The 18,147-nt window shown below is 33.1% G+C and overlaps 2 protein-coding genes across 2 annotated transcripts; both read right to left on the reverse strand.

Moving 5' to 3' along the window:
• Window positions 1-244: 244 nt before the first annotated feature.
• LOC146899703 (hydroxyproline O-galactosyltransferase GALT6-like) lies at window positions 245-5,286 on the reverse strand. The gene is made up of 7 exons (XM_085733947.1): window positions 4,222-5,286; window positions 3,182-3,414; window positions 2,819-3,109; window positions 2,579-2,707; window positions 2,307-2,480; window positions 1,158-1,265; window positions 245-731 (listed from the first exon to the last, which is right to left on the reverse strand). The coding sequence occupies exons 1-7, from the start codon at window positions 5,033-5,035 to the stop codon at window positions 522-524; spliced, it is 1,959 nt and encodes a 652-aa protein (XP_085590073.1). The 5' UTR covers window positions 5,036-5,286; the 3' UTR covers window positions 245-521.
• Window positions 5,287-8,961: 3,675 nt separating this feature from the next.
• On the reverse strand, window positions 8,962-16,156 carry LOC146899704 (ABC transporter C family member 14-like). Its single transcript, XM_085737756.1, has 11 exons — window positions 13,887-16,156; window positions 13,462-13,782; window positions 13,256-13,342; window positions 12,334-12,957; window positions 12,079-12,243; window positions 11,214-11,508; window positions 10,708-10,922; window positions 10,218-10,523; window positions 9,973-10,036; window positions 9,627-9,866; window positions 8,962-9,260 (listed from the first exon to the last, which is right to left on the reverse strand). The coding sequence occupies exons 1-11, from the start codon at window positions 15,981-15,983 to the stop codon at window positions 9,166-9,168; spliced, it is 4,509 nt and encodes a 1,502-aa protein (XP_085593882.1). The 5' UTR covers window positions 15,984-16,156; the 3' UTR covers window positions 8,962-9,165.
• Window positions 16,157-18,147: the final 1,991 nt, after the last annotated feature.

Below are 18,147 nucleotides of genomic sequence, written 5' to 3' on the forward strand. Positions count from 1 at the left end.
ACTAATCGTGTCATAAAGGGACATAAACGAGACAAGGAAGGGAAAGAAATTCCCTCAAAGACAATGGGACGGGGATGGTGATATCTTAGCACACTAAAACTCTTGAGATATTTGCCATCCATGTAATCCTAAGACTCAACTATCAATTATTTCCTTCTTCCCCTCCCAGACACATTAAGATGAGTGCTCCTTATTCCACTTAATACTGAACATCAATTTTTGGTATAGCCAACAACAAACAAAGTCAAAGCATGAAAAAAATTCATTCTATTCTGTTCTGTACCATGTTTCTCTACATTATAAATTTACAAAATCATTACTTTTCTCCTACAGCAATTGCTGTAGTATATCCAACATTACTTAATATACATAACATAAGCCATCTATTTGACAGAATCAAAAGGGAAGAAAAAAAAAAGATTATTATATAAACAATGAATGAATATATGGAGGTAACAAAACCTTGTCAGTACATATGTGCAGACAGATTAAAATCTGTGAACATATGATTATAGAATATGTCATCTGTTATTGCAACATAGTGGTTTTCCCTTGTGTTGTAACTTATCCCACATACATGTCATTTGTCTTGGAGATTGATAATGTGCAGTGTAGTAACCTTCAATGCACCCAAATTGGCAGAACTTGTAGCTGTGCACAATCTCAACTGGTCGTGAACTCTTGAATTGTTCTACCCACATTCCCATGCTCACGTCCTCCATTTTAAATAACTGAAACACATTGAATTTCATTAGTGATGAGGTTGCCGTATGTCAACAGACACAAGTATATGCACAAACTAGCAGGCTTAGAATCCGTCTGGATTGACTTGTTTGAGTTTATCGTGAGACTGTTTGTGACTTGGGAGAGTTTATGGAAATAACTTATGACATCTCCATAAGCTGTTTTCAGCTTATTTTCATAAACTCTCCATGATAGCCTGTGAAAATTGCTTGACATAATTTTATTTTTTATTATAAAAAATAGCTGATACATAAGCGTTTATTTGAAAAGCACTTAATTGAGCTGTCTATCCAAACCAAACCTAAAGATGAAACACAGTATCCATGCATCACGAAAGGGGAAAATTAGAGGTAGAGAACAGAAAGCACAAGCAGGGACTGGTGTAATAAGCAAAGATTCATTTGCGAACGTACTTTTAATTTGTGCTCCTCAAAGTTCGATACAATGAACTGAGCAATGTCTGATGAGATTATATAACCTGGACCATTAGCATAGGTAGGATACTCTTCTTCCGCCCATTCCTGAGAGTTAATGAACAAAGAATTAAAAACAATCACAAAAGGAACTTAAGTATTTTCTTATAAAATATAGTACATGATGTCTAATTCACTGTCTCAAAATTCCATGATAATGATTGTTGCAAATGGAACTTAAGCTCACTGAAATGTTAGTCATATTACTTGAAACTCCTAAGAGCAGAATATTTAGGCCCATTTACTTAGTGAAAACCCCTTCTGTTTTCACTTTCTAAAATCATGTTTACTTATTGTGATAAAATACTATTGTAGATAGAAGTCTAATGTATATTACAAGGAGATAGAAATAATGAAAACAGTGTTTTGCCATTTTCAAAACTTATGAAAATGGTGAGAAAAATATTAGATCTATATTCTCGTTTATCAGTTGAAGTGAAAATGAAAACAGGACACATAGGAAGTAAATGGGCCCTTAAGACTTTTGTAATAATTTACTCAGAATTTCACAGCCAGCAGAACTTCCATTAAATGACCTAGTAATTCAAATGCACACCATATTTCAAATGACTTCATCCGCCAAATCATATGGGATTTCCGGAAAAAGATATCCAGGCAGTAGTCACCAAGTATTCGTATATTCGCACACAAAAATCCATGCTCAAAGTACCAGTAGCTATCCATGGTCAAAGTACTAGAAACTTGTTTAAATAAATACTCAAATGCAAACAGTAAACCTCTAAGGACTCTGGCAAAGTTAAGACCTTGACGTCAAACATGGACCAGACAAACAATTTGCAACTACGCACAGTAAAAGAATTAGTAAAAGCAGCTATTTTAATTTTAACTACACATCCCACATAACAACCAGTAATATAGAAATCTAACTACTCCCTCCGGTCTCATATGTAAGCAAAGATTCTCTTTTTAGGTTCATTGAATAATTAATGTATCTGGTTGATAATAATGACCAAATACATTAATTATTCAATGAACCTAAAAAAAGATACTTTGCATATATATGAGACCAGAAGTAGTACATATTGAAGGCATGATAGGTGCAAAAAAGAAAAGAAAGAAAATCAATACCTCATATGTGACTGCCCATTTCCCATGTCGAAGGGGCGTATGGTGGTAATTCATATTGCCAATGTAGAGGCTTCTGCCAATTCCTACTTTTCCTACTTCACTGATGATAGAATCCAATCGAACAAACGTGTCATCATCACATTTCATGATATTCTTAGCAGCTACGGTACGAATCTGAATAACCAAGTTCAATAGCAATCAGTAATATAGCAGAAATCTGAGGGCAGATGGAGGAAATAGAAATTTGAAAACACTAATCTGCCATTACTCACCCCATATTCAGCAATAGCTACAGTCTTCACCACAACAAGGTCATAATGATCCATATATGGAACTATAATAATATCACCAAAATAATCTGCTTCTTTCTTTATGTCCAAATTTATATCCTTTCTTCCATGCTTTTACATGATAAATACGAAATAGAAAATAGTAAATAATGTTAGTAACAAACGAAAGTATTTGTCAATTTTATCATTACTGAGGGGTAGGGAAGATGCATTAACTCTTACCAAAGCAACAAAGAATCGAGCTACGACATGTGAAGATTTGATTAGCTTATGTTGCATCCACGATTTTCTTACTGCCATTCGTTCGGCAAAATGGTTTCCAGCAGAAAGTATTCCAATGAAAAGCTCCACATTTACATCGAGAATAGGTGGAGCTTTCCATTGAGGGAGCAATTCAAGATGCATCTGTGGCGCAAAACTTGGATGTGATGTTGGTAATGAAGCAGCATATATAGAGTGCACGTCAATATCCCCTTTTATAGATAGACCTGTAGCGTCCTCAAGAGAGAATCCCTGAGAATATAACAAACGCTTTAGATATTTCTGCGTTCAAAATGTAAAAGGAGACATGATGATTGTACGTACCGTGCGATAGGGAAAAGAGGTAACATGCTTTCCGTCCACACTAACATGGTAACCTTCCAAGCCAGCGGTTAAGGTGAGAACAAATAATCTGCCCTCTGTAAAAGGGTATGGCCAATCGAAAGTGATCTTGTGTTTTCGCCCTATCAGTCTAGGTAACCACCATGTTGCCTTAGACTCTTCTGAGTGGCTATCATCATCGCGGATCCACTTTTCACATTTCAACTGTCCATCAACTTCATAAAGCAAAAACAAAAGCAAAAAATTGCAAAGATGAGCAATGTTCCTTAGATGGCCGCAGTAAGACCACAGTGAACTCCCACAATACAGGAATAATATCCATGGACATGAAGGTCCAAAAAATCACCTTGTATCTGCATTTATACAAAACTATAAAGCGGTGGGGGAGAAAGATTTCCCGTTGTTATTTTTGCAACAAATGATTCAAAATGAACTTCCTATCATCATGAATCAACTAACTGAGAGCCTAATGCATCTTTTTCACTTTGCAGTGTATTACAGTTCAATGCCATTAGAAATCAAAGGTGAATTCTAGGGTTTCAACAATCACATCACAACTGCAATCTGACCACAACATCAGCAACTTTATAATTGCTTCCAACAATCACATCACAAGTTAACAATTACAATTGTTGCTACAATCACAGCGACTTTCTGCACCTTTTGTAACTTCAAAGTAAACCTCAATATAAAACCAAACACCTGTTTGGATTGACTAACTTGAACTTATCAACTAGCATATACACTTGTGAGATTGTTTAGGACAGCCTATGAAAACTGACATGTTCAGAAATTATTTTCAGCTTATTTTCATAAGCACACCAGGATAGCTTATAACTTATATGAAAACAGTTTTACTTTATATCATCTTTTGTAATGAAAATAGCTTATACATAAGCACTTATACGATAAACACTTATGCTATGAGCACTAAATTAAACAATTATCCAAACAGAGCCCAAGTCAACAACATCAACAACAAAATTCTAAACTTAAAATTAGAAAATGTTGAAATCAATTACCAGTATCTTCATCAGCCCTAGACTTCCATCCCTCACACCTAAGTGAAGAACCCCATTGCATCCTATAACAAGTATTCTGCTCAATCACAGGCTTCCCACTATAATCGCCTTTCAACCTAGGATTAAAATGCAGTATCTTAGGTGGTTCCTCCTTATCAACTACCTTCAACCCTTGAAGCTCCATCATAAACTGTGACACCAACACCTTTTCATCCTCATCTTTCACAATAGTTATCTTAGGATCATCCTCCCAATGAGCCAATCGCGGCGTCCCAACAACAGTAACATGAGACCACAAAGTCAACCCACAAGGAATCATCATAATCCCTTTCTGGTTCCTTAATTCAGACCCAGATACCGAAATCGAATGCCGACACGAATCAGAAATATTCTCAGCAACATTCACAGTTTCAACACTCTGAAACTGAATTTCATCCCACATTCTCTTCCCTTTAACCCAAGCAACCTTAACAGCCTTTTGAATCTCAGAAAATTTGTCTTTTTCTAAATCAGATTCATTCAAATCACCTTCATTGAAATTCAAGGTGGAAACTTTCTGCATCTCTTGCATTGGTTTTCTGTGTAATGAACCTTGGTAAACACCAAAAGCTTCTTCTGAAGGAAAGTTCAAAGCTTTTCTATGATGGGTGTTTTGGTTTTCATTCACAAGCACAGAAGAAACTGAAACAAACTCAAAAGTTTTGATTTCAAAGGTTGTAAAGAGTAAATAAAAAAGCATAAGAACCACGAAAATATGAAGAAGTTTAGGTCTATTTGGAAAGAGTGAAAATGGGTTTAGTTTCATTTTCTTCATTGTTTCAAAAGATTACAACTTTTTTTCTTCTATGAATCAAATAAACTATATAAGAATCAAAATGAAAGGGAATTTTTGTGTTATGGGTAATGTTCAATGAACCAACTTTGGAAGCTTAGTCCTAAACTATAGAAGAATATGAATATCAATGATTGGGACCAGCTTGCACATTGTTTAAACTACAACGGCAAAGTGACAGAGAAGGTTTGTGTTCTTGTGAAAAGAAAGTATGTGTTTTTCTTTCCAAATTTGAATTTCTTATCATATAATTCATTTACTATTTATAAAAAAGAGTTGTCTTTAAATATAAAATCATCTATGAATTTTTAGATGCATTTATTATTCTTTTTTCAAAACATACCTCCCATAATTAATATTATTAATATATCGTGAAATATGAAAACTTAACTTTAAATATATTTATGCACAAGTGACAATTTGGTAAGACATTTTTGCATTTGTGGTAAATTTAGTACTTCAACAACTTTTTTTTAATACCCGTGTTTTTTCGTATATTAGTTTTTGTTGTGGTTGTTGGTGTTTAAACCTCATATCTTACATATATTATACAGTGTTCATATCAACTAAGTTGAAATCACAAAGACTTTTATAAATTAGTCTTATAAAAAGGGATGAAGGAGTATTAAAATATGTTTATCATTAATAAAAATATTCATAATGCCTAATTTTTATGTGGAGAACAATATAAAAATCTATCAATTGTGTGATCTAACTCAAATGACATCTAACTCAAATGACAATGTGATATTGTTAGGCTCAATATCTTCACCCAAGTTCCAACTTATGATCTCACAATTGTATATATGAGTTTTAGATGATATTTCTAACAATATAAAACTAATCAATTGTGTGTAAAATCTAACTCAACTGATATAAGTATATCGCAACAAATATTATAAATTTAATTTGTATACATCATCGATGTAAAATTTATTCACATATATATCAAATTAAATCACATCATGTTGATATTTGTGAAAATGTTTTATAAATTAATCTATAAAATTCGTATTGTGGAATGATTTGATTAGACAGGCAAGCAAAATAGTTTTATATTGTACTTGGATCACGCATATAAGTAAAAAGTCATTTTACAGGTTAACGGATAATTGATCCATATGATAATAAAAATTAAATACATTAATTATTTACTAAATTTTAAAATTGATTTTTTTTATAACAATGATCGGAGAGAATAAGTATATAAATATTAATCTTTTAAATTATTATTATTTTGACTAAGCATTTTTATGAAAGTAGATCCATTAAAGCCATAAAAGGTTTTCTTTTTTGACAAAAAAGCCATAAAAGGTTTTTTGCATAGGAAAAGGAGTAGATTTGTACCCAAAAAAAAAAAAGGAGTAGATTCACAAAGAGTGACAAATCAATAGTAGTATTTGAATTGCAACCGACAAAATGTTTATACTTATTATTTTTTTTGAATAAAACTTGTTGTTATCTCGAATATAACTGAAAGAAATTTATGTAAGACTAAAAAGAAATCAATTAAATTGTTCATGAGGATCCGTTATCAGTTTCAAAGATATGATTTTTGTTTTTGTTTTCAATTTCATAAGAAGAGAATATGATATAACTAATAAATTAATAAAGTATTGCGGTGAAGTTGTCTTTTAAGCTGGTGGCACACCTCAAGATCATCGTAAGACAGGTGGTCATGAATGGCACACCTCATTCTTTTCAGCCTCCAGCTCCACCTTGGGTCGGTGCTAACTTGTTTATTCTTTCTCAAGTAATGTTTAGCTTTTAATCATTAATTAATTCATTTGATAAAAAATTATTAATTAATTAACATAATAGTACTATATATTTAATTGTGTTTGTTGAGTGTACTATGGAAAGTAATTTTTGTTTTTGAGGGTACTATCGAAAGTATTTGTCAACTTTCATTTTGATGATTTTTTGGTTAGAAGAATTTAAGGTGAAGGAATGGCATGAAAGTTCGTAGTTTTGTAGATAAAAGGATATTAAACTATTAATGAAAAGGTTTATGTGAGCTTAACTTAGTTTATAGAGACATTATGCTTATATATAAGAATTGAGTTCGAACTCTAAATATCTACTTATTCACCTTTAAAAAATGAATTTCAAGTTGTTAGACTACTTAACAAAAAAGAATATCAATAAAGGAGTCGAGATTCCTTCAAAAAAAATAAATAATTAAAGGAGTCGAGATCTTCTCCGATTATAACATTGTCTAGTTTACGTTTGCCTTCATATATGTAAGCCAAGTGTCACATAAAAGTTCAATTGTGGGGATTAGAAATCAGGATTTATTCAATAAGTTTTTGGTTGATATAAAAAATTTCAAATTTTTGATTTAGTCACCCTAAATTTTTTCTTCAATTATTCGTCCTCTAAATATTTTTTGTCATCACTATTAACTCATGCATTTAAGTAGGAGTGTTCGCGGTGCGGTTTGGTTCGGTTTTGAGCAAAAAAGTCATCCAAACTGCGAGATAAAAAAACATGCGGTTTGGTTTGGTTCGGTTGATTTTTAAAAAGTCATCCAAACTAAACCAAACCAAACCAACGCGGTTTGGATTGGTTCGGTTTTTGCGGTTTATCGCGAGATAAAAAAAATATTACATTAACTCTAATATTGCCAACTTGTTACAAAATAAACATAGGACATTTTATTTTGATGTTTATATGATAAAATATTAGGTAAAACTTATATCAAAATAGGTAAAATTAAGAAGAAACATAAGCATGAAACAAATTATTGGGAAGTAAAGAAAACAAATTCATAACTGGAAATGAATTGAAAGAGATGGAAAGGAATTATAATCGAACTTGATGGTGCAACGATGGAAAAATCGAATCAAAAGAAATTACTCTTGAGCTATGTAATTGGGCTAGTACATATTTAAGTAATATTCATTATTCTTGCGGTTTGGTTTGGTTTGGTTCGGTTGCTGAGATGCAAACCGCAAACCGAACCGAACCGCGCGGTTCAGTGCAAAAGTCATCCGAATTCATCCGAACCAAGTGCGGTTTTTTGCGGTTTCGGTTTGAATTGGTTTGGTTTGCGGTTTTTCTATTGGGTTGGTTCGGTTTTGAACACCCCTACATTTAAGTTAGATTATATGCACCCTTTATATTTTTGAGTCACTTTGATCTCAAGCATAAGGTTGTTGAAACTCTTGTTTTAGGCCTTAAAAATAGTGTTTTTCTCTAAAGTAAACCAATAACTACTTCTTTTTTTGACGGATAGAACAATAACTACTATTTTTTTGAGGGAGAAACAATAACTACTATTAACATATAGAGAAATTAATGTGATGCAAGCATTGCACTTCAAAATAACTTCATGCTTAATGATGCGAGAAACCAATGTTAGTATTGCACTTCACAAATTATTGAAAGTTCCTAAAGATCTAATGTATTGTTATATGGAGGAATAAAGTTACACACTGATATTGCATTATATTCCTCTAAGTTTCAAAGTTTTGTTGTGTTTTAAGATATCCATCTAAACAAATATCATATTGAGAAACAGAAAAAAAAAATGTTAAATATCTCTATATTACGAGACATACTTTGGATAAAATAAGTATATTGGAAAAGTTAATTTTTTTTTCTTCTCTTTTTTTACTACACTTATATTAGTGCAATTGAAACACACATTATTGTAAACTAAAAGTTTACATATCATTAAATACTCGAAAACGATTTTTCTACGATGTAGTAGGAAACAAATAAGTTTGCATGGGTTGTTTTATCTTAAGAAAAGTGATATATTCCGCAATTCAATTCAGCAATATCTTTAGTGGCTGAAAACGATAAATAAATAAATAAGGTTGCTCATACTCTTACTCTACTAATATGACTATTTTTCCCCTCAAGAAAAAAAAAAAAGATGACTAATTTTGGGACTGGTACCATACTTCTAATTTTCTTTACCTCTTTATATTCAACATTTTTTATTAATGAAATAAAATGAGTTGAATTTGCTTGGAAAAAAAACCAATTATATACTCTGCTTCTAGCAACAGAGCCAGAATGATGCAGAAATCAAGAAAAGAAAGATTAAGCCAAACTTTATATCTCTAATAACAAGAAATTTGGATCTACCATCATAACTATGATTAAGTTGATCTATTTGAATACTCCTTAACCAATGCTGCAAAAATTGAAGGTCTTTCAAGCAAACGTGATGGCTTATCATATTCCTTTGCAAAACCTGCCAAAAACATCAAATGTACCACAATTCATTATTTTACCAATCTAAAAATCTATGCATGTCACTATTAAAAGGATAAAAAACTTTGAGAAAACACTATCACATTTTCTTAATATTTTTCATATAATGCTTCACTTTAAATCCATTTTTGTGGTTATAACAAATTTTAACAAAATTTTGAATTTGATGGAACCACTTTATTAAACTTTTTATTAATATGTACTACCGACATTTCAGATTAAAGACGTGTCGGTGCCAGACACCAACTAACATATGTAATTACATTTAATTACTAAATTTTTTTCATGGCTTATTATTGTTATTTTCTCATGAACACATATAGATACATAATTAACATAAACATACCTGCATCTATGACCAAAACCTTGTCACAATCCATAACTGTAGGTATTCTGTGAGCAATGCTAACAATTGTACGATCTGCAAAGTCATCTCTAATGATCTTTTGTACAAGAACATCAGTTTGTGAATCAACTGATGCTGTTGCTTCATCCATGAATAATATTTTGCAACGTTTTAGCATTATTCTTCCTAAGCATAGAAGTTGTCTTTGTCCCACACTCCAATTATCTCCACCATCAACCACTAACAAAATAGTATAATAAACAACATATTATTATTCCTCCTAACTTATTTGCATATAAAAAAATATTAAAAAGTCGAGATTTATGAGAAGAGTTTATTTGATCACCTGAAGCCTCAAGTTTCTCAGGCTTTGCAGCCACCACTTCTTTCAATTGGCACCTCTCAAGACTCTGCAGCAACAAAAATAAGTTTTTAGTTATTGAAAAATAAAATGATTAACTCAATAAAGTTCGGTCGACAGGTAAGTAAAATCTAACTGAAATTGTTCTAACCAATATTTGAACTCGGGTTCTAACATTGGAATTTTAAAGAGCTTATGAAAAAACAAGCAAATGTAGTATATATATATACCTTCCAAATTTCTTCTTCAGAATACAATCCAAGAGGATCAATGTTGGTTCTTACTGTTCCTTGAAAGAGGACAGGCTCTTGTGGAATAATCCCAAAACGTGACCTCAAATCATGAAGACCAACATTGGAAATGTTAATACCATCAATCATTATTTTCCCAGCTGAAGGCTCAATCAACCTAAATAACACTTGAATCAGTGTTGATTTTCCACTTCCTGTACGACCAACAACGCCAACTTTTTCTCCACCTTCAATGGTAAGAGAGACTCCCTTAAGAACTAGAGGAGTATTTGCCCTGTACCTAACCTGATCACACCATTTTATAACCAAAAAAGTATTAAATATGTGCAAATTAAGTTACTAAGTGTGTGTTAAAACTTAAATATATGTTGCTAACTTTGGTTTATTTTTTCAGGTTACACCCCATATTAAACTGTCTAATCTTGTAAACAATATATTTGTACTTGGCCATTGTGACTATAATATATACCTGTAAATTGTTTAACTCTATAGTGCCATGACTAGGCCAATTTTGAGGAGGAGATTTGTCAGCAATTTTCCAGGGAGCTTCTGATGGGAGAATGGTAAACTGTTTTATCCTTTCAACTGAAACCATTTTGTTCTCAACATTGCAACTCATAGTCATGGAAAATGACAAGAGACCACTCAGTGCCAGACCATAGGATAAAGACATACCAACATATTCTGCAAAAAAAAAAAAAAACGATTATATACAACACAATTCATTATCTAGGGTATGTTAGGATTCATTTGTTTGAGTTTATCTACTGACATAAGTACTTGTGAGACTGTTTGAAAGAGCTTATAGAAACAGCTTATGACACTATCATAAGCTAACGAGTGCCCCTGGAACACTCTTTAAGGACCATAAGTAGTAAGTAAAATTAGTTTGACTTTATTTTAGGTTTTGCTATAAAAATAGTTTATACATATAAGAACTTTTGTTATAGGAAAAGAAGATGAAAGGGATTGTACCTGACTTAATAAAAGAACTTGGCAAAAAGATCATAAAAAGGGTGGCAGTGCAAAGGAAAACAACTCCATTATAGTCTAAACGAAAACCAAGCCATTCATTTGCACCATTGTTATGGAAATCCATTCTTAGACTTGCATTCACCTTGTCAATATTTTCCTGACAAAATGTATTCTGCTTTCTTAAGCTACGGATTGTCATAACTCCAGAAATGGTCTCTGAAAAGTGATGAATCACTGGAGCTTTTGTGATTGAATCAAGGCGAGTCAATTCCCTAGAAGTTGCAAGATAATATATCTGTTCCAGAACAAAGTAAGTGTCAAAATGCGCTATAGATTGTTTGAGAGAGCTTATAAAAACAATGTATGTCGTGTTCATAAACTGTTTTGAAGTTTATTTCCGTAAGCTCTACATGATATCGTGTGAAAAAAACCTATAGTTTAGATGCAAACAATTTGACTTTCTTTTATCATTTGTTATAAAATAGATTATACATAAGCACTAAGCGTTTGTGCTATAAACGATTAATTAAATTGCTTATGCAAACATGATAAATATTCATTCAGTTGCTTTCTAAATAACTCAGTTTTCAGGCCAAACTCAGTTTTACAAAAACCTGATCTAGGATAAACCTTGATATTATCCTAATTTTTAGGCCTAACTCAATTCTATTTAGACGGTATCTCTAATTAATGTGAAACTTTGATTTTATTTTTCTTCCAAAAACAAATTTACATGGACTCCATCTATATATGGTTGTGCGTTGTCTTTTTATCTTTTCTTTTTCATACTCATATCCTTGACAATTTCTTATACTATTGCCATACATTATTACTTGAAATTTAAATAGGAGTAAGTATATCATACCCTATACCGGTTGTTGAGCCAAAACAGTGGAATTACGAGGAAGACAGTCTCCCAAGAATTCTGGCATACGACAATGACGATACTGAGTAATTGTAAGTATGCTATCAGTACAAAGTTTACAAACATTGGAATTGCGATATCCACCCAAAGTATATCAGTAGATACCTAAACAATTCATAACAAGAGTAGAGTTAGCAAGTCCAAACACTAAAGCATGAACCCAAACATTAAAAGGAATGTTGAATGAAAACTCACACGACTCAAAATTCTGCCAGAAGGAGTAGTATCAAAGAATGACATTGGTGCATGAAGGATACATTCAAGCATTCCAATGAAGAAGCTTTGAGATGTCTTTAAACCCAAATATGTAAACAAGAAACCTCTTACCATAACAACTATGCATGCAACAACAGCTATAACAGCATAGACAGTAATGAAAGTAGAAGAAATAATGCTAGAATCATCTGCCGTTGCAAATGCTAGCCAATAATCACCAGCCAAAAATGACGAAACCCAAGCCACCGACATTGCTAGCACGAGTGCTATTCCCCACCATCCAAATGCTTCTGTGAAATACTGTTTGTATACATTAAGGTTCACTTGTCCAGTTTCTCTTTCCTCATCTTCAATGAGCTTTGCTGCAGTTTTTTCAGACTTGGATTGATCTTCAGAAGAAGACTGCTTTTCGCCGCTTTCTTTTTCTTTCGATGGGATGCGAGCTAGTTTTTGAGATTGAGCGGAATCATTACTAGTTTTATCACTTGTTTCTGCCATCTTCATTGAGGATTCATGAGCCTCCAGAAGTGCACCAAAATCTAGACCTGCTTTGAGAAGTTCATCATACTTTCCACTTTGCACCACGCTCCCTTCACGCATCACCTTTAAAGTTGGTGTCAACATGTTAGTATAGCTACCCCGATTCAAAATACTAATAGATGTTATGTATGTGCGCAATCCAATAGAGAAATAGGAAAGATTATGTATATGTATGTAAATAATGCAATTTGTTTTTTTGGGGAATGCATGCAGAATACATAGTATAACCTTTGAATAAGACATACTACATGAAGAGTATTGTCGCTATATATCAGTAAGATAACTTGGGAAAAATTGAATTGAGTCATCATTTACAGAAAAACTCAAACATTTTAGGTACTTGTTGTGAGCTTATACATACCATTATAGAGTCAACATTATGCAAGAAATCAACTTGGTGTGTTACAAGTAAAACCGTCTTATCTTTCAGAGCTCCCATGATACATTCCTGCAAAAAGATAGAGAATCGGTTGTTATTTGTATTAGAAATTTAAAACTGACAATTCTTTTATAATGGAAACCAATTCATTATGTCAAAAAAACCAGGAATTTTAGCTTTGTTCTTACTTTAAAAATAAACGATCCCGTTTGAGCATCAACAGCACTGAATATATCATCAAGGAGATAGATGTCAGTGTCCTGATACACAGCTCTGGCTAGTTGCACACGTTGTTTCTGGCCTCCACTGAGGTTAATACCGCGCTCTCCAATCTCGGTTCTGTCACCATCTTCCATCATTTCAAGATCCTTTTCAAGGCAGCACACCCTTAAAGCTTCCCTGTACTTGTCCAAGTTCAATGGTAAACCGAACAATATGTTTTCTTTGATGGTTGCATTCTGAATCCATGATGTTTGTGCCACGTATGCCGTCGTTCCACAAACTCTGACCTGAACAATTTTACAAGTAAATTTTCATAGAACAATATTCACAGAATCACAAATCAATAAAATATTTTTAAATGCATTTTAAAAGTGTAGTCAAGCATATATACCTTTCCTGAGATCTTGAACATTTCTCCCAACACAGAAGCCAATAATGAAGACTTCCCTGAACCAACAGTTCCTACAACAGCAGCATGATCCCCTTTCTTAATTACCAACTCTTCAACTCTCAGAGCGTCGTTCTCATCGTTATCATCCCATGAGAATTTCCCATCTTTTATCTCCACAGCTACATCACCATCACAATTCTCCTCTCGTTGCACTGCATTCTCATCCATTTCCTTACTCGTCATGAACTCATCCAACCTCCCAAAAGATATTGTTGCTTGAGAAATCGTGATAAGAGCCTGAGGAAAAGTCCTCAAAGGCTCTTGAAGTATCTTGATAATCGAAGTTATCGTGAAAACAGTGCCAGAATTCAAAGGAATTCCAAGAAAAGTAGCAGTTGCAAAGGTAAGAACAGTTACAACTAATGGTGCAGCAGACAAAACTCCAAAGTTAACAGCAAAATAGTACATGAATTTCCCAATCCATCCATGCTCGGATTCACGAAACTGTTTAATCTTGTTACCGAAATACTCTTCCCAAGCTTGAAACTTAACCACACGCATGTTGTTAAGCAACTCATTTGTCGCCTTCATCCTCAAATCGCGGCTTGTCATCATCTGAAACTGAAAGTTGTTACTACTCTTGGTTCGATATAGCGCGAAAAGAAACACTATGCTAGTTCCAAGCAATGCTGCAAGTACTGATACACCAACATAGCTATACATAAGAGCCAATGCCACAGCTACTTGCAACGGCATCAACCATATAGGGTGAAGCTGCATCATCATATCTGAGAGTTGTTGAGCATCAACAGCCATGTGATTCACTATCTGTCCTGTTCCATGAGCTTGTCTTGAAGAACTTGACAACCTCAGACCCTTTTTGTAAACCGAAGTGATTATGCTCGAACGAATAAGCATACCGATTTTCTGCGAGTGGAAGTTGTATTGATGAACACTCAGTACTTCAACTGATTTTGCTGCAAAAAGGATCAATATCAAAATAATACCTTCACTAGAAGTACTATCTTTCCTTGATGTGAAATCAACAAAACTTTGAATCAACAATGGACCGATATACATAACACAAAGCCTAATCATTGCAAGGAAGCCAGTGAAAGCTATGTGTTTCCAAAAACACCTAAATAAGGCTACTATAACTGGATGCTTACTGTTTTCCTCTGGTTTTGGCCAATTGTTTATAAAATTTTCTGACATTTTTTCTGCTCTAAATTCAAGAGGAAGAGAAGGAACATCGTCTAGTTTAAGGGGGGTTTTGTAACCTTTATTAATCAAAGGGTTCATCCAAAACCAAACTGTTTTGGACAAAAATGAAGAACCAGCATAAGGACTCAAATTTCCATCAGCCGGAACCGATGTATATGTCGATACATCGGATATTCTTATCACATGAATCCCTGATGACCCTCTAATGGATATGACAAAAAAGAACAAAGATAATGGAAGATTAACCAATGAGAATATGTCATCTATTCTCAAACTAAGTTCCAATTTTTCCTCACTGACATTTACAATTCGGAAAACAGCTGAAATAGCAAACAAAGAAGCAATCACAAAGTTTGCTATCCAATAGATTCTTAGTGATAAAGGGTGTTTGGAAGATTTGAACTTTTTCTCATGTAACATTAGAATCACTATCACTATGTTGACTACTGCTTGAAACAACCGAGGAGGTGCTTCTATTTGTTTCCATGAAGAAAGGTTATTGGTTTGAGTAAAAGCCAAGATTCCTAGAACAGTGTAAGTTATAGCCAAAAGGGTGGTTACCGACAAGGGTAGTTTGAACCAAAGAGTGACTCTATAGTCAGAATCTTTCTCTTTCAGAAGTGGTTTTGTGATTGAGGAGTTATTGTTGGAATTTAAGTTGATTCTTGAATAGAGTTTGTGAGCTGCAAAAGCTAAGAGGGAGAGCAAAAACAAAGAATCAAGAGCAGAAAGGAGAAGTCTTTGAGGACATGGAGATAGGAAAAGAAAGGTTAACCATTGAAGTATGAGTTGTGGTGTAGAGGAAGATGAATCTATAGGTAAAAGGGTGCATGAAGGAGAAGTTAGCCATGAAGAAGAAGAAGAAGAAGACATGGTTAAAACTTAAAAGTTCATGTGATGAGAATTGTTAAGGTTTCATCATATATGTTATGCCATGTTAGAAAGAAAATATATAACAAGTTTGATACATGATAGAAAGGCAGCATGCAACTATACTTTGTCTTGTGATAATATGAACAATAATTTTTTGTGTGAACCAGTATGCTCTGCAACAACAGAGAAATTCTAATATGATTACGGCACCAAAGAAATAGTGTTTGGTCACACACATGTAAAAAAGTATTTTTTTTAATAATAAGGATAACATTGTATCAAACTACATAGACTAATATTCGACTAACATTGTAATCTATGAAGCACGGACACTCCTCGGAATAGGCGTGTCCTGGAGTCGGACATGTATCGTGTCGGACACGATACTTATAATTACATTGAATTATGTAATTTTCTCAAATTATTAGCGATGTTTGCATGTCTGTGTCCGTATCCGTTCTTCATAGACCGTAATGGATGGTAAAATTCTAGTGATTAAGCCTAGAGATTAGAAGAGTTCTTAAAAACGAATTCTTGTAAAGAGAAAAACCTTTGGAAGAAATTGTTACTATTATTTTTCTTTTGTTTGTGATAGCCGCGTATCCACGTAGTGAATCTGACATGAAATCACGAGTTTTATAAAAGGTCAAATATAATAAATGTTCACATGACGTTATTCAATTGTCCATGTGTACAATACTTGCAAACATCTTTTATAAGAAAAATTAATTGCACACCTACATTACCACTCCCTCCTCTCATTTTAAAAGTAAGGTTCAATAGTAAAATTAGTAAAAATTATTGAAATATTTTTTATTAATCGTAGTTAATGAAGTAGTTAAATGAAGTAGAATTTTAATAAATAAGAGTATACTTTTTTGATGAAGAATAAATAAGAGTATATTATTATGACAAAATAATATATGTTGTGTTGATATTCTTAACCAACAATTATGTTGAGGCGTAAAAAAAAATACTAAAATGATTAGGAGTGAGAATAGGCTGGGTCGAGTCGGGCTTTGCTTAAATAGGTAAGATCTAGTTGAAAAAATTAAAGTCTAAGTTTGATCTATTAGTCTGTCAAAGACTAAAGATAAAAGTATTATCTTAAAATTTGGATATTGAATGTTGTAAAATTTTAAACATTTATATTTTTAATATAAAATTTAATTTTTAATACCTTTTTAATCTCCTAACTTTTGTTCTTAGGACACAAGCTACAATAAACTTATAAATAAAGCTATTGTTTGACTTTGATGTACTAGTTGATAAAGTGACACTTCTTATTTTTATTTTGTTGGAAAAAAGTGGAGAGTTCTCTACTTTATTTTCCGAAGAAATGAATGTCGGCAGCTGTGAGGTGGTAGTATTAGTTCTTCTAGGTAGTTGTGACTGGTACGTGGAACATATGGTACTACTACGGTAAGAGGCTAAGAGCGTGTTGTTGGTCACGAGTATTTCAAAAACTAACTAAATGCTCCAGGTCTCTCCACGTTTGGTGAATGGTGATAAAAGCATAGGTAGTTGTGATTTGTGGTGTTAGTTGTAGTACTAGACTTGGTGTGTGTTTGGTTCAGCTTTGAATATAATTGATTCTGACAGAATTGATTCTGATAGAATTGATTCTGAGAGAATTGATTTATGTTTGGATACAATTATGTAGAATTGATTAAACAAACTGATTTATGTTTGGATACAATTATGTAGAATTGCTTTTGAATGTACAATTACTAAAATAGACATAGCTAAAGGAGAATTGATAAAGAATGAGAATTGATAAAGGGCAATAAAGGAAAATAATAGGTTGTAATAATAAAATATAATATTTACTGTTTATAATTGATTCTAGAAAAGCTAGAAGCTAGGATTTGTAGCTTCATGGAGAATTGCTTTTGGAGGATAAAAGCAATTCTGAAAAGCCAAACCAAACACGTTGTTTTTGGCTAGAATTGCTTTTGCACTGTAGAGAATTGCTTTTGGCTGGGCAGAAGCTGAACCAAACAGGCCCTTAATGGGTAAACCATAGGAAAATTGCTTTTTTGACAATGAATATTTCCAATTGACACATGGAAATGACGCTTTTATCCCCAACGGTAGTTAACTACCGCTGGTTAAAGCGTCGGTAGTTAACTACCGCTGGCAACCAGTGGCTGTTAACTGCCGC

Source organism: Medicago sativa, chromosome 8, assembly GCF_051527215.1.
Source record: "Medicago sativa cultivar Bolivia chromosome 8, Bolivia_mono, whole genome shotgun sequence".
Lineage (NCBI taxonomy): Eukaryota > Viridiplantae > Streptophyta > Magnoliopsida > Fabales > Fabaceae > Medicago > Medicago sativa.

What these genes read in the sequence shown, in the direction of transcription:
- LOC146899703 (XM_085733947.1), bottom strand. Translation starts at nt 5,035, where the DNA reads ATGAAGAAAATGAAACTAAACCCATTTTCACTCTTTCCAAATAGACCT. An exon ending in AATGGGCAGTCACATATGAG is followed by an intron (nt 1,266 to 2,306) that starts GTATTGATTTTC and finishes ATTAACTCTCAG; the next exon opens with GAATGGGCGGAAGAAGAGTA. An exon ending in TTGAGGAGCACAAATTAAAA is followed by an intron (nt 732 to 1,157) that starts GTACGTTCGCAA and finishes AATGTGTTTCAG; the next exon opens with TTATTTAAAATGGAGGACGT.
- LOC146899704 (XM_085737756.1), bottom strand. Translation starts at nt 15,983, where the DNA reads ATGTCTTCTTCTTCTTCTTCTTCATGGCTAACTTCTCCTTCATGCACC. An exon ending in AAGTTCTTTTATTAAGTCAG is followed by an intron (nt 10,923 to 11,213) that starts GTACAATCCCTT and finishes TTTTTTTTGCAG; the next exon opens with AATATGTTGGTATGTCTTTA. An exon ending in GGTTTTGGTCATAGATGCAG is followed by an intron (nt 9,261 to 9,626) that starts GTATGTTTATGT and finishes TGTTTTTGGCAG; the next exon opens with GTTTTGCAAAGGAATATGAT.